At 41.8% G+C, this 23,034-nt stretch overlaps 1 protein-coding gene across 8 annotated transcripts in view; it reads right to left on the bottom strand.

Annotated features, from left to right (window-relative positions):
* Nucleotides 1–23,034, bottom strand: part of LOC115154167 (opioid-binding protein/cell adhesion molecule) — a 447,106-nt gene that overhangs the window by 120,024 nt on the left and 304,048 nt on the right. For 2 of the 8 annotated variants that reach the window (XM_029700127.1, XM_029700123.1), the window contains exon 1: nt 19,543–20,312. In XM_029700127.1, the coding sequence (XP_029555987.1) occupies nt 19,543–19,715 (173 nt within the window). In that variant the 5' untranslated portion in view covers nt 19,716–20,312. Of the gene's footprint in view, nt 1–19,542; nt 20,313–23,034 lie in introns of those variants that run through there. The other 6 variants (XM_029700120.1, XM_029700124.1, XM_029700119.1 and 3 more) reach the window with 4 other exon arrangements.

The following is a 23,034-nucleotide window of genomic DNA, read 5'->3' as shown; positions in this document are numbered from 1 at the left end:
TAGATGTAAGAGGTTATTAAAGAACTGGCAGATACTATGTTGCATATACTGTATTTTCAATCGTAAAACCAGTAGAAAGGAACTATTAATGATATTATGTATAGTACACCGCTCAAAAAAATAAAGGGAACACTTAAACAACACAATGTAACACCAAGTCAATCACACTTCTGTGAAATCAAACTGTCCACTTAGGAAGCAACACTGATTGACAATAAATTGCACATGCTGTTGTGCAAATGGAATAGACGACAGGTGGAAATTATAGGCAATTAGCAAGACACCCCCAATGAAGGAATGGTTTTGCAGGTGGTGACCACAGACCACTTCTCAATTCCTATGCTTCCTGGCTGATGTTTGTCACTTTTGAATGCTGGCGGTGCTTTCACTCTAGTGGTAGCATGAGACGGAGTCTACAACCCACACAAGTGGCTCAGGTAGTGCAGCTCATCCAGGATGGCACATCAATGCGAGCTGTGGCAAGAAGGTTTGCTGTGTCTGTCAGCGTAGTGTCCAGAGCATGGAGGCGCTACCAGGAGACAGGCCAGTACATCAGGAGACGTGGAGGAGGCCGTAGGAGGGCAACAACCCAGCAGCAGGACCGCTACCTCCGCCTTTGTGCAAGGAGGAGCAGGAGGAGCACTGCCAGAGCCCTGCAAAATGACCTCCAGCAGGCCACAAATGTGCATGCGTCTGCTCAAACGGTCAGAAACAGACTAAATGAGGGTGGTATGAGGGCCCGATGTCCACAGGTGGGGGTTGTGCTTACAGACCAACACCGTGCAGGACGTTTGGCATTTGCCAGAGAACACCAAGATTGGCAAATTCGCCACTGGCGCCCTGTGCTCTTCACAGATGAAAGCAGGTTCACACTGAGCACATGTGACAGACGTGACAGAGTCTGGAGACGCCGTGGAGAACGTTCTGCTGCCTGCAACATCCTCCAGCATGACCGGTTTAGCGGTGGGTCAGTCATGGTGTGGGGTGGCATTTCTTTGGGGGGCCGCACAGCCCTCCATGTGCTCGCCAGAGGTAGCCTGACTGCTATTAGGTACCGAGAAAAGATCCTCAGACCCCTTGTGAGACCATATGCTGGTGCGGTTGGCCCTGGGTTCCTCCTAATGCAAGACAATGCTAGACCTCATGTGGCTGGAGTGTGTCAGCAGTTCCTGCAAGAGGAAGGCATTGATGCTATGGACTGGCCCGCCCGTTCCCCAGACCTGAATCCAATTGAGCACATCTGGGACATCATGTCTCGCTCCATCCACCAACGCCACGTTGCACCACAGACTGTCCAGGAGTTGGCGGATGCTTTAGTCCAGGTCTGGGAGGAGATCCCTCAGGAGACCATCCGCCACCTCATCAGGAGCATGCCCAGGCGTTATAGGGAGGTCATACAGGCACGTGGAGGCCACACACACTACTGAGCCTCATTTTGACTTGTTTTAAGGACATTACATCAAAGTTGGATCAGCCTGTAGTGTGGTTTTCCCACTTTAATTTTGAGTGTGACTCCAAATCCAGACCGCCATGGGTTGATAAATTGGATTTCCATTGATTATTTTTGTGTGATTTTGTTGTCAGCACATTCAACTATGTAAAGAAAAAAGTATTTAATAAGATTATTTCATTCAGATCTAGGATGTGTTATTTTAGTGTTCCCTTTATTTTTTTGAGCAGTGTATATATAGTATGTATGGTATAGGGAAGCAGCAGAATCGTACATTATGAGTTTTTATTGAACCGCTCAGCGCTGACCGACTAGTCTGAACAGTAGGTGATATTCAAGCTATAGAAAATTCCAGCTCAACCCCATGCCTTAAATCCAGCAGTGCTTTATATGATGAGATAGTCTGAACAGAGCGATGAGACTATAGAGATCAGCCTATCACTTTGGCTCTGTTGGCAAAGTGAGCCGACTGCCATTTGGGAAGAGATAATAAATCATGTCTTAAATACCATCTGATTCTATCTTATCCCAGAGACGGATAGCTAACATCACTCCTCAGTTCTGTTAATGGTAGGGGAGCCTCCCCAGAGCAATAAGCAGCAAGGCCTGGTATTTCTCTCGCAAGTTGGCTGGCTTTTGGAACAAATTCTGACAAGGGCCTCTGCACTAAATATAAAGACACTTGAGTCCTCACACTCAAGTGAATGTCAAGGAAGGCAAATTGTGATGAGCTAAATCTTTGCAACGATATTCAACAGTGATTTAGCGGTAGTAGTGGATGTGAGTGTGTGTCGTGAAAGGCATGTAATATAAATGTGAACATCAGTATGAATGAAGTGTGAGAACTTCAATCCATAAAGTCACTTAATTATGTATGAAGAACCAACTTTCCAACCATGGCTATAAAATTCAATGCACTTTGGGTATGTTTGTTTGCAGTCAATCTCAGTGTGTGTGTGTCACTGTGTCTGTGTTAGCCAGAATGCATCCATCCATTCGTCTGTCTGTCTGTCTGTCTGTCGGTCGGTCGGTCGGAGTACAAATAGCATACATCCTTTGCTGCTAATCTCCATGTTGGTGAATACACAGTGATTGTGTGTGCGTGTATGCAGCACACTCTGTACGTCTTTCAGTACTGATATATCCTCGTGATGAAGTGGAGGTGGAGCTGCATGCCCATTAAGCACATGTTCCATTGCACCCTCTCCCTTTTCCTCTCCATGCTAGCTAGATAATACCTGGGCATAGCTTCAGCCATGGCTTAGTAGGCTACATTAATGCCACAGCTCTGCACATGCTCTCTGAAATCTGCACCTGGGCCAGACAAGTCTACCTCAGTTTACCTCAATAATGTAGCAAAGCTGAAGCCTTGCCTGAGGAAATGCTGACTGTTTTGTGATGTAGCAGGTTCAAGGTTCGTTCGCCACAGAGTTAGCCTGAGAGACATGACTGGCAGAGAGCCGAAGACCGAAGACCAGATAAAGGAGATGTAGCCACAGTGGCATGTATTCATGGATGCCAAGGGAAGCTGGGCTTCCCCCCCAAAAATGTACCAAGAAAGAAGATAAAAATAAATTAATCTTTCGTCTCTCTGTGTTTCATAATTTTCCTTCAATTCTCAAGAGGCTGAATGTATCTCACTGGAGAAAGCAACTGAGCGAGCAAAACAGCGCCCCTTTGTCTCTGCATGTGTAGTCCATCTATCTGATACTGTCTAGTCAAAAAGAGTATGACTTTGTTGCCACCCATAGCATTGAATGCAAGGGAAGCCAGAAAGCATTAGCCAATCAGCATTGAGCTAAACTGTGTGAGCTCAACTGTGAATGGGTCCTGGCGCAACAAAAATAAATAAATAAAATAAATGTTAAAAAAAAACAGTGTTCTCAAGGGAAGCCAGTTTGGATTTTGCTTCACACCAACGACATCACATCTAGAGCAAAACGTCATTGACAGAAAAAAACTTGAATTGTTGCATCTTGTCCTCCGGTGGCTAGCTAGCTAAAATTGGATAGAGATAACAATTTGGACTTGTGATTTTACTTAATTCTCCATACTGTCCAATGATTTTAACGGTGATTCTGATCCAACCATAAATGAATTGTGCCCCTGACCTAAGGAGGATGGAAGTTCACTATGTAGCTAGCTTTAGTAGGCTAATGTTAACTAGCGAGCAAGCATTTTAGCCAGATAGCCTAGGACAACAAAAACTAAAAGTATGACAGAGATATAGACCGTTTTGACAACATTGGCGTTTCTCTACAAGTAGGGTAGGGGAGTCAACATGTTTTTTCTACTTGCACGTACCCACACAGAGCGAGAGAGAAATCAGAACCATGGACAGCCACATTATATTTAGCTTACGTTGATTGGACTGAATTGTTTTTGGTATATTTTAGTTGTCACTATTAGACTAAGCATGGGTTATTTAATGTTGAAATGGTGCTGAAATAGTGGAGGCAGCTCCTGTTTTCTTTGCAGTAACTCCCCTTGGTTCATTAGTGAGGAAATGGTCGGAAATATTAACTTGCTTGACCATGCTGTAGGTCATGTAACTGTTTGTTCAATGCAATATGCTTTGTGGACTTCACCGGACAGATGTTGCTCTCCGGTTTTGTGATGAAACAAAAGGTATAGTTGAATTTATTCTGCCACTTTCTTCTTATTGTCTTGGCCTTATGCCTTGCGACTGTGATATATAGGCCTATGAACTAACAGGTTATAGCAAACAACGCAATTAGCACAATACATAGGTTGTAATACGTCTTTCTTTTCCTGGCTTGGCTTCCCCAGTGATTTTCCCCATGTACCGCTACCATGTATGTAGCCATTAACCGAAAGCTACTGCTACTTGAAACATTGTTTTTACATTGCATGACTAAGCCTGTGTCACTGCAAATAAGAGCAGGCTTGGCCATTCTTATGACAGCTTTATTTGGAGCGATCAGCGACGCGATAATGGTAACAAATGAATAACAAATGACAGTAAAATAATCTGTCTGTGTTATCACAGTTTTCCTGTGCTTCAGGGTTTGCTTAGCAGTTCTGTTCTCATAGTGTCAACCTACATAATCCTATAACATTTCCTGGATAGCCAAACAAGAATCTGCACAAAGGGGATTTATTCAATTTCCCACACTTCATTACAGTGTCTTGGTAGTTTCTTGAATGGCACACGAGGCCTTAAAATGGCTTCAAAACAGGGAGTGAGACAGAGTGAGAAAAAAATCTGAAAGACTAAATCATAGACTGCATACCACCCCTGTTCCTCAGTTTAGTGAATCCCCACTCCTGTAATCCACAGGAGATACGAGATTATTTCCATCAACAAAAAAAGCGTCTGGTGAATGTAGGCCAAGCTGGTTCTAGTGCACATGCCGGAAACAATACAATCAAATTCAATGCCAGCGGACTGTGTCTACCTCTTTCTCTGTTGAAGATCGGCAATTTTGCAGGTTTATATGATTTGGCACATTCACCCGTTTGTTTTGATAGCACAAGTCAGCCTTCCCTGAGCTTTTAAGGGAAAGGAAAGACAAGTCAAACAAACAAAAAAACATGCAATTTATTCAGACGTTAAAACTGCTGTCAGCAAAACTGGCCAGTTTCATTAGGGCCTGGGCCAAATGGGTCCCGTGGCTGTATCAGATTGGAATAAGCCTTGTGGAAAGGTATAGCAAAGTAGATAGCCAATTCTGACAGTGATCATATTCTGTCCACGGCCTGGAAATTACACAAACAAAATCATGTTCGACCACAATTCCATCCCCTGGGGGGAACCTTTGTCGAAGTCTAGGATATCTTTTGGGGTGATTAGCATTCTCTCTGCAGGGATAACAAGTGGCTGCCAGTGTTTCTTGGCTGCAGTGGGTTAATGCCAGAGAGTACTGCATGCCAGGGCTCCTTAGCTAAGGATCTGTGGTGAATTCAATGCCCTGTTTGATATTGAGCTTTTTGGTTTCCCAGCCAGACCATGCGAACGGCGGCACAATGCCATTAGCCCACTGACATTGGGGACAGAAATAGTTTGACGAACAGCTGTCTCAAAGACACACCCCATGGCAGACAGACAGCACTCCCTCTCCTCTCCTCGCTTCGTCTTTGATAAGGCCTTAGCAAAAGAAGACCAGGTTCACCTTATCACCGGTAAACCGGATGAGAGACGTGAATGAGTTTCATGTACAGCGACACTGCGCCATTCATTTGAGTAACGGCTTCTCAAAAACCTTATTATAGTTTGACTTGAGTATCCATTTCCTTCCACATGCACTCTACTACTCTTTCCCTTGTCTCCCCTGAGTCTTCTCTGACCACATATCCAAACCGATCTTGGTCTCCAGATGCCAGCATTGGGTTAATTACAAATTGAGGACAACGCCTGAAATTGTGGTAGATGATAGATGCTAGACTAGATTAGCAAGGTGTGGGAGAAATAGGATTAAAAAGAGAATCCTTAACATCTCTCTGTGAAATCAAATTATCACATCCCAATCGTGGCCTGGGGGTTAATTTTGGGGATAAATTGAATCTCTTTGAAGAGGGCTTGTACAACTCTGACAGTAACATGGAATGCCAAGATACATCTCCATGTTGAAATTGTGAGGAGTTATATGCACCAACAAATTTCTCTGCACTAACAGATATGATACCTAGTCTGTAAACACAAAACATTGGCTACATCTAGTGTTTTAAACAGAAATAGACATCAATTACACAATCAGTAGAAAGATGAGTGTCTTAATAAAACACATTTCCATCACTATTTTCAGACTACTTTCAGATGCGCACTACAACATCATGAAGTAGCATTAGCCACTATCAGATTGTGTTTTATTAAGACAGTATGCATGTTTGATCCACCACCTGGATTTGGTCCTGTGTAGCAAAATCTGAATGTTTTTATTTACTATTATTTATTTTTTTACATTGGATAAAAGTAGAGACACCGAGCTAGAAAATTGTATAATCATACACTGCAGTTGAAGAACAATGAAAAAGTAATTCTGCTTTGAAAGTTGATAAACTTGTAACCCCACATTTGAGAAAATTGCCTCAATGTTTTGGTACACCTACTGGAGAGCTCTTCGTCTACACCCATTCAGCATCGTTCACACCCTCCTAAGCCTGAGCCCTACCCGTCCTTTTAAGGATTCACAGTGTAGTAAAACAGCCAAAGCCTTCAAGACTAAAAGTGGTGAAAGTAGAAGCAAAAAGTAGTAGTAAATATAAAAACTTTATCTAGTCCTTGGCCTATATCCTAATTTGACTTTGGTTGATTGATTACATTTATTAGACGATTAAAAAAAAATATACATATATAAGGGCGCGCCAGCTGGTGATGCCTCCACACACAATTTGGTGCAGGTCATGTTGTTCTTCACATTACCATCTCTGGTAAACACAGACTATATCAAATCAAATCTACGTTTATTTGTCACATGGACAGGATACAGAAGGTGTAAACGGTACCGTGAAATGGTTACTTGCATAGTAGAGTATTTTGTTTAGACATGTAGCTAGCTAGCTGAACAATTAACCATAATCCCAACTCTAATGCCACGTTCAAAACAACTTGGAACATGGGGGAAAAATCTATTTGAACGGTCATCCAACTCGGAATTCCAACTTGTGAACCTTTTTAGATCTCCTACACAGATCATAAACGTAACGTTAGCTAGCGAGCCAGCCAGCTAATTTTAGCTAGCTAGCTAACAGTACGCTTTAACTTGCACAACTCTACCCGTATACATGGAAGAACGCTTCTCCCTCTACCATGGTTGCCCTTAGTTTGAAGATGTAATCTGGAGACAGGTGTTTTATACAACAGCCTTCTTTCTGTGTTCTCTTTGCATTTGGCAATCATATCTCCGCTTCCACCAGGCATTCCACTGATTTCGAAACTCGGTCAACTTCTTCCATGACAATGACACGGTTTCTTCCCCATCATTGTCATCAGAAGACAAAAATTTCTGGTTCAATGAAACCTAAAATCAGGGATTTCCTCATTGTCTGATTAATTTTCAGAGTCAGAGAGTCAGCACGGCACGATCATCCTCCAGAAAGTAGTCCATCACAATGTTTTACCACTGAGCTTGGTCGATTGCACTATTAACTTCAGGGCAGCAATGTTGAGAGCAGTAGCAAAACCTTTTCAGTTATTCATGATATCTTTCAAAAAAAGTAGCGGTAGACAGGATTATCCACACACACTTAAAAGCTCATGATATAGACATTCTACATGTCAGACCAATCCAAACTCATCTCTCTCTGTCCAGACCATCCATTATCTCAGCCAATCATGGCTAGTGGGAAGGTTCCTGTATTTTTCCCTATTAAAACCAACTACGCTCGTTTTTTAACAATTTTATTTGCATTTACAGATGGCACACACGTTTGTTATTAAGGCACATGAAAGTTCACGTTACAGAAAGCATTTATGGCAAAAAACATATTTAGATATATATGTTTTAAATGTTCAAATGCCTCTCCTGTGAAGTAGCGACGTGCGACATACGCCTAGTTTCCTGAAACGGGTCACATATTTTCCCTGTTTCTTTCCAGTTAGTTAAGGATGCCTTTGGAGCCTGAATGGTGTATGTTTCATGTACGAGCCGGTCGCCAGGGGACACAAGTGTATTACCGGCTGTGCAGCTTAAAAAGGAATAATCCAATAAAAATCATGAAACTCCTGTCAATTTGGTCAAAGCCTATCAGTAGGTTAAAAAAAATGTCCCCATGATTTTACTTCTAAGTGGTCCGACTGAAAATCAGGAAATCATATAGGAATGCGTCATAGCTACATAATTCTCGAATGGAGTGTGTTATCCTCTATCACATTTCATACCGCTTTTAAAATATTGACCTGCGCTCCAGATCGCCAAATCAGCCAATAGATCATGAGCATACTTGTCTAGAACACATCCATCCGTTTATATCATCATGACAAAGTATATATTTCGCTTAGATAAGGTCAATTTAAACAGTGTTACAAATTATTCAACTCCGTTTCTCCTTCAAGTACCAAGTCACAATGCGCCCTGTGTGTCCGAGGGGAACAGCGATATTACAGAGAAGAGGAGATCGGAATTCCATTGGGCAATGAATGGACAAACGCCCCACCTAACTGACTATGGACCAATTGCATTCATGTTGTCATGCTGCGTCACACGGTTGCTAAGCTAATTGTCACGCAATCCCTTCTCAAAGTCAGGATGAGTCGAGAAACATGCCTATTTTCCTCGATAAGTACGTAATGTCATGATCCCAAAGCTATATGATATTACAGAGAACAAGTTCTCACAACTAGAAAAACATTTGCAATGTTGTACTTCTTGTTCACGAAATTCATGCTAATGTTCAGTTTGAGCTAGCGCCCAATTTTTTTATTTCACCTTTATTTAACCAGGTAGGCCAGTTGAGAACAAGTTCTCATTTATAACTGCGACCTGACCAAGATAAAGCAAAGCAGTGCGACACAAACAACAACAGAGTTACACATGAAATAAACAAACGCACAGTCAAGTCTATATACAGTGTGTGCAAATGAAGTAAGATTAGGGAGGTAAGGCAATAAATGGGCCATAGTGGCGAAATAATTACAATTGAGCAATTAAACACTGGAGTGATAGATGTGCAGAAGATGAATGTGCAAGTAGAGATACTGGGGTGCAAAGGAACAAAAAAATAAAAATAACATGGGGATGAGGTAGTTGTGTGGGCTACTTACAGGTGGGCTATGTACAGGTGCAATGATCTGTAAGCTGCTCTGACAGCTGATGCTTAAAGTTAGTGAGGGAGCTAGTAGTCTCCAGCTTCAGTGATTTTGCAATTCATTCCAGTCATTGGCAGCAGAGAACTGGAAGGAAAGGCGGCCAAATGCGGAGTTGGCTTTGGGGGTGACCAGTGAAATATACTTGCTGGAGCGCGTGCTACGGGTGGGTGCTACTATGGTGACCAGAGAGCTGAGATAAGGTGGGGCTTAACCTAGCAAAGATTTATAGATGACCTGGAGCCAGTGGGTTTGGCGACGAATATGAAGCAAGGGCCAGCCAACGAGAGCATACAGGTTGCAGTGGTAGGTAGTATATGGGGCTTTGGTGACAAAACGGATGGCACTGTGATAGACTGCATCCAGTTAGCTGAGTAGAGCATTGGAGGCTATTTTGGAAATGACATCGCCAAAGTCAAGGATCGGTAGGATAGTCAGTTTTACGAGGGTATGTTTGGCAGCATGAGTGAAGGAGGCTTTGTTGCGAAATAGGAAGCCGATTCTAGATTTAATTTTGGATTAGAGATACTTAATGTGAGTCTGGAAGGAGAGTTTACCGTCTAACCAGACACCTAGGTATTTGTAGTTGTCCACATATTCTAAGTCAGAACCGTCCAGAGTAGTGATGGTAGACGGGCGGGCAGGTGCGGGCAGCATTCGGTTGAAGAGCATGCATTTAGTGTTTCTTGCATTTAATAGCAGTTGGAGGCCACGGAAGGAGAGTTGTACGTCATTGAGGCTCGTCTGAAGGTTTGTTAACACAGTGTCCAAAGAAAGGCCAAAAATATACAGAATGGTGTCGTCTGCATAGAGGTGGATCAGAGAATCACCAGCAGCAAGAGCGACATCAATGATGTATACAGAGAAGAGAGTCGGCCCGAGAATTGAACCCTGTGGCACCCCCATAGAGACTGCCAGAGGTCCGGACAACAGGCCCTCCGATTTGACACACTGAACTCTGTCTGAGAAGTAGTTGATGAATCAGGCGAGGCAGTCATTTGAGAAGCCAAGTCGATTGAGTCTGCTAATAAGAATGCGGTGAATGACAGAGTCTAAAGCATTGGCCAGGTCGATGAATACGGCTGCACAGTATTGTCTTTTATCGATGGCGGTTATGATATTGTTTAGGACCTTGAGCGTGGCTGAGGTGCACCCATGACCAGCTCGGAAACCAGATTGCATAGCGGAGAAGGTACAGTGGGATTCAAAATTGTCGGTGATCTGTTTGTTAACTTGGCTTTCAAAGACCTTAGAAAAGCAGGGCAGGATGGATATAGGTCTGTAACAGTTTGGGTCTAGAGTGTCTCCCCCTTTGAATAGGGGGATGACCGCAGCAGCTTTCCAATCTTTGGGAATCTCAGACGATACGAAAAAGAGGTTATAACAGGCTAGTAATTGGGGTTGCAACAATTGCGGTGGATAATTTTAGAAAGAGAGGCTCCAGATTTTGTAGCTCTTTCAGAACATCAGCTATCTGGATTTGGGTGAAGGAGAAATGGGGAGGCTTGGGCAAGTTGCTGTGGGGGGGTTCAGTGCTGTTGACTTGGGGTAGTCAGGTGGAAAGCGTGGCCAGCCGTAGAAAAATGCTTATCGAAATTCTCGATTATCGTAGATTTATCAGGGGTGACAGTGTTTCCTAGCCTCAGTGCAGTGAGCAGCTGGGAGGAGGTGCTCTTATTCTCCATGGACTTTACAGTTTCCCAGAACTTTTTGGAGTTTGTTCTACAGAATGCAAATTTCTGTTTGAAAAAGCTAGCCTTTGCTATCCTAACTGCCTGTGTATATTGGTTCCTAACTTCCCTGAAAAGTTGCATATCGCGGGGGCTATTCGATGCTAATGCAGTACGCCACAGGATGTTTTTGTGCTGGTCAAGGGTAGTCAGGTCTGGAGTGAACAAAGGGCTATTTCTGTTCCTGGTTCAACATTTTTTGAATGGGGCATGCTTATTTAAGATGGTGAGGAAAGCACTTTTAAAGAATAACCAGGCATCCTCTACTGACGGAATGAGGTCAATATCCTTCCAGGATACCCGGGCCAGGTCGATTAGAAATGCCTGCTCGCTGAAGTGTTTTAGGGAGCGTTTGACCGCTGCCATTACAGATGCAGGCAATGAGGCCGTGATTGCTGAGATCCTGGTTGTTGACAGCAGAGGTGTATTTAGAGGGCTGGTTGGTCAGGTTGATATCTATGAGGGTGCCTGTGTTTACATATTTAGGGTTGCACCTGGTAGGTTCCATGATCATTTGTGTGAGATTTAGGGCATCTAGCTTAGATTGCAGGACGGCTAGGGTGTTAAGCATATCCCAGTTTAGGTCACCTAACAATTTACTCCTATTCACTCCTTGAAGGAGAGCTCTCCTTGTCCCAGAATTGCCCAGAATGCAACGCGAAGCCCATTGATGACGCATTGGGCAACGTACACAATGGGCAGAATTACGATTCAAATGGAGTTTCCCCATAAGTAGCTCTGTGGGAAAGAAATGTACACTGCTCTCCCTCTGGGCAGAGATGAACTGCAAGTTGAACTCGGTGAGAGACTCCTAAATTGATATTCAGTTTGTTTTAGCGATTTTACAGCTAGTTAGCTCCTTCACATGCTGATATTGACTTTGGTATTATTGTGCAAAAGATTTCCCAAAACTATTGTCACGTTTCTGCCCACCTTGATATAAATAAAATTAAACATTTGTTCACAAATTGTTTTCACAATTGTTAACACTATTAATCATAGGAATTATTTTAAATGTAGGATGCTAATGGCAATTGACTAAAGATGTAAGGAATAGTAGCACAATCTGGCAGCAGCAGGGCTATCAGACTGAGCAAACTACCACAATCATTGGAGGGTTACATTTTAGTAATGCGGTCACTGGTTGACAGAGGCTGTTGTACAAGAAAAACATGGCTGAGATGATGTGTCGCATCTTAGATTGAACATCAACTGAGCCAATAAGGCAAAAGAAATGTACATTTAAAGACATTTACATTTTAGTCAGTTAGCTGACGCTCTTATCCAGAGCGACTTACAATAGTGAATGCATACATTTCATCCATTTTTTTTTTGTACTGGCCCACTGTGGGAATCGAACCCACAACCCTGGCGTTGCTCACACCATGCTGGCATTGCAAACACCATGCTCTACCAACTGAGCCACGGGGAAGACATAGCACAGTGAAGAAAATGCACTAGTAGACAAAGATCTTGGCTAGTTAGCATATAAAGGCTCATGTTTATCCCCCACTATCAAGCATGTGCTTATCCCAATCTAAATAATGTGGCTAACGCTAGCTGTTCAGCAAGGTGAGAATGATAATACCACCACATAAAGATGTCACATGACTGTGGGACTAGACTCATCTGTCCAGGAAGATAAGAAGCTCAGAAGACCCTCAGTTTACCATGGTTGCCATGGTGACATTCACCACTGGGCGCTAATCACCAACTTCAGTACTGACAGATTATATGTAGGTGGACGAAACTCAAATGTCTCATTATTCACGTAGTATCGCACGCGCATGCAACAGGCAGGTAAACTGGTCATCTTTGTACATCCACATCGCCCAGAGTCATTCAAACACTTCTTTAGTGCTGCATTCAGAATGAGGACGGAGGAGACAACCCCCAGCTTGATCGGCATGCAGCAGCCAGTCTTGTTTATTAAAGTGAAGTTAAGTGAGCACTGTGCCTCTGCTCTGAAAATGTATGGAGATTTGATTCAGTCCAGTAGCTTCGATTCATATTGACAGCGACAAGGAACGCAGATACATTAGCTGACAACATGGGAGGGACAAGCACCATTGCTGAGGAAGATTGTATCAGAGAGTTTGAGGCAAAGTGTTGTGTAGAGTTCCCCCTCCACCAAATGAGAGAAAGGTTTTCTGCAATAAATGCTGTATGTATTTCCACTCTTGCTACTTATACAGATACTGTGCCTTTAGAAAGTAATCAACCCCTTGACTTTTTCCACATGTTGTTCTGTTACAGCCTGAATTTTAAATGGATTACATTTTGATTTTGTGTCACTGGCCTACACACAATACCCCATAATGTCAAAGTGGAATTATGTTTTTGGAATTTTTTACAGATTGAAAAGCTGAAATGTTTTGAGTCAATAAGTATTCAACCTCTTTGTTACTGCAAGCCTAAATAAGTTCAGGAGTGAAAACGTGCTTAACAAGTTGCATGGTGTGTTTAACATGTTTATTGAATGACTACATCATCTCTATAGCCCACACATGCATTTACAGTACATACAGAAAGTATTCAGACCCCTTTACTTTTTCCACACTTTGTTACATTACAGCCTTATTCTAAAATTAATAAAATGACTTAATAAATTTTAGAATAAGGCTGTAATGTAACAAAATGTGGAATATGTCAAGGGGTCTGAATACTTTTCAAATGCACTATAGTCTTTAAGGTCCCTTAGTCGAGCAGTGAATTTTAAAGACAGATTTAACCACAAAGACCAGAGAGATTTTCCAATGCCTTGCAAAGAAGTGCACATATTGATAAAAAAAATAGACATTGAATATCCCTTTGAGTATGTTGTAGTTATTAAATCACACTTTGGATGCTGTATCAATACAACCAGTCACTACAAAGACACAGGTGTCCTTAACTCAGTTGCCGGAGAGGAAGGAAACCACTCAAGGATTTCACCATGCGACTTTAAAACAGTTACAGAGTTTAATGGCTGTGATAGGAGAAAACTGAGGATTGATCAACAACATTGTAGTACCTCCACAATATTAACCTAAATGACAGAGTGAAAAGGAGGAAGCCTGTACAAAATAAAAAATATTCCAAAAGATGCATCACGTTAAATGTGGCAAAGAAATTAACTTGATGTCCTACAAAGTGTTATGTTTGGGGCAAAACCAACAACATGAGTAACACACTTCATATTATCAAGCATGTTATGGGTATGCTTGTCATCGGCAAAGACTAAGGAGTTTTTTGGGGATAAAAATAAACTGAATAGAGCTAAGCACAGGCAAAATCCTAGAGGAAAACCAGGATATTAAACCGACAAGAACAGCCTAACAATAGTTTCTCACTGAACTGGGAGAACATAGGTATGTATGTATGTACATATACACACACACTGCTCAAAAAAATAAAGGGAACACTTAAACAACACAATGTAACTCCAAGTCAATCACACTTCTGTGAAACCAAACTGTCCACTTAGGAAGCAACACTGATTGACAATACATTTCACATGCTGTTGTGCAAATGGAATAGACAACAGGTGGAAATTATAGGCAATTAGCAAGACACCCCCAATAAAGGAGTGGTTCTGCAGGTGGGGACCACAGACCACTTCTCAGTTCCTATGCTTCCTGGCTGATGTTTTGGTCACTTTTGAATGCTGGCGGTGCTTTCACTCTAGTGGTAGCATGAGACAGAGTCTACAACCCACACAAGTGGCTCAGGCAGTGCAGCTCATCCAGGATGGCACATCAATGCGAGCTGTGGCAAGAAGGTTTGCTGTGTCTGTCAGCGTAGTGTCCAGAGCATGGAGGCGCTACCAGGAGACCGGCCAGTACATCAGGAGACGTGGAGGAGGTCGTAGGAGGGCAACAACCCAGCAGCAGGACCGCTACCTCCGCTTTTGTGCAAGGAGGAGGAGGAGGAGCACTGCCAGAGCCCTGCAAAATGACCTCCAGCAGGCCACAAATGTGCATGTGTCTGCTCAAACGGTCAGAAACAGACTCCATCAGGGTGGTATGAGGGCCCGACGTCCACAGGTGGGGGTTGTGCTTACAGCCAAAACCGTGCAGGACGTTTGGCATTTGCCAGAGAACACCAAGATTGGCAAATTCGCCACTGGCGCCCTGTGCTCTTCACAGATGAAAGCAGGTTCACACTGAGCACATGACAGACGTGACAGAGTCTGGAGACGCCGTGGAGAACGTTTTGATGCCTGCAACATCCTCCAGCATGACCGGTTTGGCGGTGGGTCAGTCATGGTGTGGGGTGGCATTTCTTTGGGGGGCCGCACAGCCCCCCATGTGCTCGCCAGAGGTAGCCTGACTGCCATTAGGTATCGAGATGAGATCCTCAGACCCCGTGTGAGACCATATGCTGGTGCGGTTGGCCCTGGGTTCCTCCTAATGCAAGACAATGCTAGACCTCATGTGGCTGGAGTGTGTCAGCAGTTCCTGCAAGAGGAAGGCATTGATGCTATGGACTGGCCCGCCCGTTCCCCAGACGTGAATCCAATTGAGCACATCTGGGACATCATGTCTCGCTCCATCCACCAACGCCACGTTGCACCACAGACTGTCCAGGAGTTGGCGGATGCTTTAGTTCAGGTCTGGGAGGAGATCCCTCAGGAGACCATCCGCCACCTCATCAGGAGCATGCCCAGGCGTTGTAGGAAGGTCATACAGGCACGTGGAGGCCACACACACTACTGAGCCTCATTTTGACTTGTTTTAAGGACATTACATCAAAGTTGGATCAGCCTGTAGTGTGGTTTTCCACTTTAATTTTGAGTGTGACTCCAAATCCAGACCTCCATGGGTTGATAAATTGGATTTCCATTGATTATTTTTGTGTGATTTTGTTGTCAGCACATTCAACTATGTAAAGAAAAAAGTATTTAATAAGATTATTTCTTTCATTCAGATCTAGGATGTGTTATTTTAGTGTTCCCTTTATTTTTTTGAGCAGTATATATATATATATATATATATATATAAATAAGAGGGGCTGATGCCTGCTGAGGTAAGCATAGCATTGTGCTAACTCAGTGACAACAACAATAACTGCACTACTCCAGTCAAACTGTAGTCAGATCTACAGTGGCCCATTCATACACAACCCATTCAGATTTTCATCTGAAGGGAATAAGAGACAATTGTATCCATTGTTACATCTAAACCAACAAAAAGAACTAACATCTCTTCTGTTGTGTCTAATTGAACAAACATGGTGTCATGAAATGGAAATGTTTTCAAAGAGTATGAAGCAAGAATAATTCTAATTGTGTAGGATCACCCCAGGGAATAGTGTGACTGAAGGATATTTCCTCCCACACAAAATATAGAACTGGAAGTTAAGAACAGCACAGTCACTCTGTTAGCCTATAGCACATATTTCAGACCATATTTCTTATTTTACAGACTTTGGTAGTATGTTCAAAGTGAGGGCCCTTTTCAATCAAAACAGGTATGCCTATCCATACGTTCCAGGTTTAAGGCACAACAACATTTATCCAGTGCTGTGCCAAAGTGTGTTTTGAATTCATATGATGTTGAATTTCTTTCAGTTGTCATTGTTTCATTGATGAAATGCATCTAAAGCTGCATATTCTCAGTGCAAGAAGACCGCAGTTAGTTTTTCTTCAACCGGATAACAGATTTTGCATGCAGCCTGCTCTCAGTATGTGTTGTTATGGCTTACGACTCACAGGAATAAAGTTATTTCCTCTCCAGTTGTGTCAAGATGATGACAGGCCCTCTGTCTTGCAGTAAAGGCAACCTGCAAATGAACTTGTCAACATTTCTAGTGTATCTCTTTATGATTTATTGTCTCCTACTAGTCCTACTTAGATCATGGCATCTGATGAGTCAACATCACGTCAGTTATGCAACACGCAGCTCAAGTTATAAACAATGGCTTCACTGACAGAAGTTTTTAGGATGAAATCTAGCATATAAATTAGCGAAAGTTTTTGCTTAAGCCATGAAAAGCTTAAATCACTTTTGTTCTAACTTCTATCAAATTGATAAAAATCCTGACTGAGTCCTAATTTGTATAATTGTTCATTATGCATGCCCCAGTGCATTGCTGACTACTAGAAATGCAGTTTCCATACTGTATTCAGGTAATACAGTAATTGTTAGTATCACTGATTTACTGGAGGTGACCATGACTGCTGTGACCTCAAGTTAATAACTTGCACTTTGAAGCATATAAGACTACTTATTCTTGTTATATTTTGAATCATTTCATAACGTAAGCCCCCACCCCCTGTCCTCACCTAATACTCATTCCAAACATGGCAATTCCCTTTTCAGATGACCACACAGCTTGGTCCTGTTAGTTCCGATGCTGATATTACACTCAATTTCAGAGCGTATGCTTTGAAACCTAAATATCCTGAGGATTCATACGGATAGCTCCGATTAGTGTCCTTAAGAGAGTATATGAATCTGATTAGAATCCTGTTGCCCAGAGAAGTGCTGAAGATAATCTATTTATAAAAGCATTGTCATGACGCAGCTACTTTATACGTATGGAGACATCTCTGAAAGGTAAGTGATTGGCGAGTTGTGTGTCGTAATGAGTTTCATTAGATACATATTACCAGGGCAGCAGGATGTTTCATAGACAATATGGGGCTAAATAGCTGGATAGTGGACATACAGCTTCAATCAAGCCCTATTATACCCTACCTGCATTGAAAATGTGGGCAGGTTCCATTAAACTAAAAGTGTCATACTATATCAGACAAGTTTATCAATGTATCTGTGTGCATTTTGCAATCAAGCCCCTACTTGTTTGAGTTTCATGTGATAATTGGATTAAATAATAAATATCACCTGTGCACATATGCAGCCACCACAGGTGATTGAAATAGTTAATTTTAGATATAATAGTATGCCCCATGTAAATGAATTTAGAATTCAATTAGTATGATCAACAATGAGGTTGTGTCAGCAAATTGTTGGGCAGGTTGACCTGTTGGAGCATGGGGTCAGTAAATTCAGGTCCTAAACAGCTAAGCAAACTGCAAAAATCTATATATTTTTTTAAATGCAAGCAACAAAAGAAAAATGGTGGACTATGTGTTATTTATGTCTGTAATTGAGTATGAGTCAAAATATCCCAAAAAGCTAACGGTCAAACAGGGAAATGGTTCCAAACATTTTAGAAACCATACATTTTTCCCATAAGGGATTTTAGAAACACTTCAAATAAGGGCTGTGTTTCGTGTAGGCCGATCCTGGCGTGATGTTTTGATAACCGTGTAAATCACTCTAGGACAAGATGACTTTTATCAATATATTTGCCTGTATTTACCCTCCCCCCCCAAAAAAAATAGAATTCTACTAAGCCATCATAAAGAGCTATGAGGGTAGCCTAGTGGTTAGAGCGTTGGGCCAGTAACCGAAAGGTTGCAAGTTCGAATCCCCGAGCTGACAAGGTACAAATCTGTTGTTTTGCCCCTGAACAAGGCAGTTTAACCCACTGTTCCTAGGCCGTCATTGAAAATAAGAATTTGTTCTTAACTGACTTGCCTAGTTAAATGAAGGTAAAATAAATACAATTACAAATGCCATGATGATCTGGACAAGACTGCCGAATGTCTCCTTTTATGCTAATTATTATTTTTCGAATCTGAGAGTAAGTAGAGACAAATATATTGATAAAAGTCACCTGATTATCAAAACGTCACACCAGGGTAAACCTACACGAAACACAGCCCTAATCTGAAGTGTTTCTATGATCCCCTATGGGGAAAATAAATGGTGGAAAAACGATTGGAACCATTTCCCTGTTTGACCACTAGGTTTCATTGGTATTATGACACCTCCACTGTGGCGCTCTGTGACCAAGGTAGCCTACACTTTGAGCACAGGTAGGTTGAACTTTTTCGAGATCTGTTCATAGGACTAACAAGTGTCTAGTCTCAACCATTTACAGTATGCATGTGCAATATCACATAATATGTTAATGTGCAAAATATAACTGCAATCCCCAGTGTCTATTATAGTCCAGTTCATATCCCATCCCACTGGGCACAGACATCAGTTCAGTGACTAGTTTTGATTTAGATTTTGTTGAGTTGTCAACTAACGTGAATAAAACCCTGTCATTTGATTTAGGTTCAAAGTTGGGTGAAAAAGACGAAATTCCCTTACAGTGATGACTTTTTGTAAATCCGTTTTTCACGTTGATTCAACGTCATCACATGGAATTGTTTGGTTGAAATTACCTGGAAACAACTTGATTCAACCATTTTTTCCCCAGTAGCATGTTTACATCCCTGTGATGCTCCGTAGCTTGTGGACCATATCAATAGTCTTCTTTCACCACCATAAGCACCTTAGTTCACACGTTACACAACAATCATTTGGAGTTAATTTTAACTGCTGGGACTATTGCTTCATAGTCTGGTATAGGCTAATCCTCTGGAATCCCCCTCAATGACAAAATGCACATGACGTGGAAATTACCATACAGTTTGAATCGTATAATTTAACCTGACAAACACTTTTCCTGTAATTTCAATTGTCAAAGCAACGTAATTACTTTTTTAAACCATTCGCAACCAGTGACAGTGTATGAATAATTAGAAAGGGTTTTACCTGAGAAAGACGGTCTCGCCTTGCCTGACGGTAATATTGTCCATTACTTTATTATCGGTTTGGGAATCCCCTTGACTGTGGACAGGCAAACCTGGGGGGACAAGAAACAGCAGCCTGAATGACAGAACCACCAGGCACTTCCAAGACACGACAAAGTATCCACAAACACCCATCTTCGGTTTATAAATCCCACTGCTTGTCGAGACACACAAAGCGTCCGTTGATTTAAAAGGCAAATGCGTATTTTGACCGGTGGAGCGAGTGCGGGTTAGTTAATAGCCTACAGTTCATCTGGTAATCCAAATCTTCTTTCCAGGTGCAGCATAGCATATGCAGGAGTATAGCTATCCCTACTGCGCACTCAACAAAAATATGTGCAGGCTGTTCTATTCTGTTCTGTAGCTCGCAGAATGGAAATATGTGCTCTTCCTTTCCGAATGGTCCAGCTGTTTATTGATGATGACAGTACACGCTTGTAATTTCACATTCACGGAAAATTAACGGTCGCAGTTGTGGACAGCACGCAGAGCAAACACAAATCTGATACTTCGTTTGAGATTACGTGATAAAACTTTAACCACCGGTGCCAAATGCGCAGAAGAGCGCAAAAACAAGACAAATGCGTGATTCTCGTTCCAACAGATGCGGATTTTCTTGGGATTGGATCTAGGCTACACGAGTTTTAGTGATTATTCTATCAACATTCTACACCGTCCCCTCATCGTCGCTATACGTGCTCTAGGTCAGGGATCATCAACTAGATTCAGCAGCGGGACGATATTTTCAGGGGATCAGAACATAATTACAAATAGTTTATTGCCTGCAAATTGACCGCAAGAAGCCCAAACATTTAGAAGATTTGACTAAAACATCATCATTTCAAGCATTGCTTACATTTTGTATACGATCACATATACCGTATCAGTCTAATATGCGTGGGAATACTTTGAAACATATCTCCAAAATGTAAAATCACTTGGAGCTGATGTTTTTATAGTCTTTTATGTCCAACAATAAAACATTTAAAATAAAACGTACATGTTTTTTTTGTTCAGAAAGCCGAATAAAATCACCAGTGGGCCAAGTGTTTGAATGCAGATGCTATAGACTGCCTACAGTTTGCGTAATATATTGTTCAGACCTAAATTGGTGGGTATGACTCAAGTGTTTTGGTGGTGTGGATAAAGACACGTGGACTAAATATACCGCCCTTGACTCATAGCATCCATGTTCACACTCCAGGCTATTAAACGTGTAAATCATCTACTTGCAGTGCAGTTATATAGCCTATGCAAGCCACAGTGCTGGCCCTAGCCCTTTGGGGGCCCTAAACAAGATTTGGTTGGGGGGTATCTCCGGCAAAACATTCTAGTTGCCCCCCCCCAGTTAATGCAATTTTAACTTGTGCAATTTTGTACAAAAAACATCATGCAATCCTACTAATTTTGCCATGGGGCGGAGATTATTTTTCTTCTTCAGTTTTACAGCTAATTTCCTGCAATTTTACCTATTTTGCAATGGAGTGGAGAGAACATTTGACTGTTTTAAACAAATTTCCTGCAATTATACACATTTTGCTATGACTTATGCCATGGCCCAGTGCAGTAAAAAACGTGGTTTCCCTGTGTTTTATATATATTTCCACACTGAGGTTGGTATTCCTAAAGATCATGTGTGCAGCCAAAGTTTAAATTAGTGTGAAGGGCATGTCTTTAAGCTGTCACTTAAAAAGTCTCAAAGTAAATAGTTAAAAAAGTGTATAAAATCATAACTCAAAATTGGCAGTTCAACTGCAGTTATCTGTTCAACTGCAGTTAGTGAAAGACTCTCCCACACACTAAAGTCTACGCAGAGCGGTGCACCATAGCCAATCAGAGGTACAGTAGGACAATATGCAAACAAGCCATTTGCCACAAGGTCATGCCATCATTCACTTTCAACTGGGCTGTGTGATTACAAGCAGTCGCAACAGCGCAACTTTATATCATTAGAAAGCATTTGACAAAGGACACAAAATACACTTGAATGGATTACAGCAAATATGTAGAGTAGCTAAATACCATGGAAGTTCTCTTACATTTGGGAACTTTACATTCCTATTGATCAAACAACCATAAAAATATAGACCATCTTTCCCTATAGGCACATCAACAACAAGATCAACAACTAATGCTAACCAGAGCAAGATTAACTAAAAGCTAACAAAGGAAAATTAGATAAACCCTCTCAAACTTTTTCAGCTAGTTGGCTGTCAAAATTGCACTGATAAACGATGGAGAACGGCCTGCTCGTCCTTCTGCAGCTTGCCTGCCAATGCATGTGTTGTCCCAACCAAGCACCCAAGCTAACTGGCTAAAGTTGTCTAGCTTGCTAGCTAGCTACTTCCAGACACAAATGAGAGAACACCTCGCTGAGCATTTTACTCACGCTAGCAGATTTGGTTAGGATGTTTACATGTTATATAGAGCGTTCATGACTAACGATGACTTTTTTTGCCTACGTTTACTGACACTAGTCATATTCAGTGAGTTTTGCGCGTTCATAAATGTATCAGTTGTCACACTCAGACAAGAGTGCTCTGAAATCTGAGTAGATTGCTAGCCAGAGTGAATTTGCGAACGCAAGAGATATGCTAACTGGATAACAGTCATTCAGCATAGCTAGCTAGCAAAGCGATTCACATTTCTTGCTAGTTAACCAAATGACACCTGCAACTCTAGCTGTGTGTAGCCACCAAAAAAACGATATGAGGGGAAAGTTACTCACTCACCCACTCCTCCAATGACATGACATCCTCCTAGCAGCTAGCTATCTATCCAGCTAATGTTAGGCTCCATGTTTTTAGCTTGTTACATAAATATATCCACTAGCCTATTGGCCAAATTATGACTGACTTGTGATCATTGCCTTTGCTAGTTTGATTGTGTTGACATTCCCAGCGTTAGTTACATTTGTCAGTTTTTGTCCAAAATATTCAGTCATTGAAACAGCTTGGGGATTCAAACCAGCAACCTTTCAGTTACTCCAACACTCTTAACCACTAGGCTACCTGCCACCCATTAATCATGGAATGTTGAGTCAAATATAACCTATTTTTAAAATCTCTTCTAAAATTGGTTTTGTAGCATAAACTGGAAATGGTATATTTTTGACTGATATTATGATTATTATTATTGTTGTCGTCTGTTTGTTCCATATCTTCAAAGTAGTTCAAATGCTGTCAGTTCCAGTTCCAAGTAAAGGCATTGCAACTTTCTTACAGTATTTCTTGCAGATATCAGTCCTACCTACAAGTAAGTCAAAACATTTATTTTCTGCCATTTCATAAAAGCTGTGTGAGCTTATATGTTTATAACCCAAATTGTTCACGGAAGTAGAAATTATCCTTTGTGATACAGGCAGACATAATTGCCACATACAGTACCGTATCTGTCATCGGAGTCATTGAAACTCAGTGAACAATGAATTGCATAGTGCTTAATATAACCTAAT

This window comes from Salmo trutta, chromosome 19 (assembly GCF_901001165.1).
Source record: "Salmo trutta chromosome 19, fSalTru1.1, whole genome shotgun sequence".
Classification (NCBI taxonomy): domain Eukaryota; kingdom Metazoa; phylum Chordata; class Actinopteri; order Salmoniformes; family Salmonidae; genus Salmo; species Salmo trutta.
This window is presented reverse-complemented; position numbering and strand designations above follow the sequence as displayed.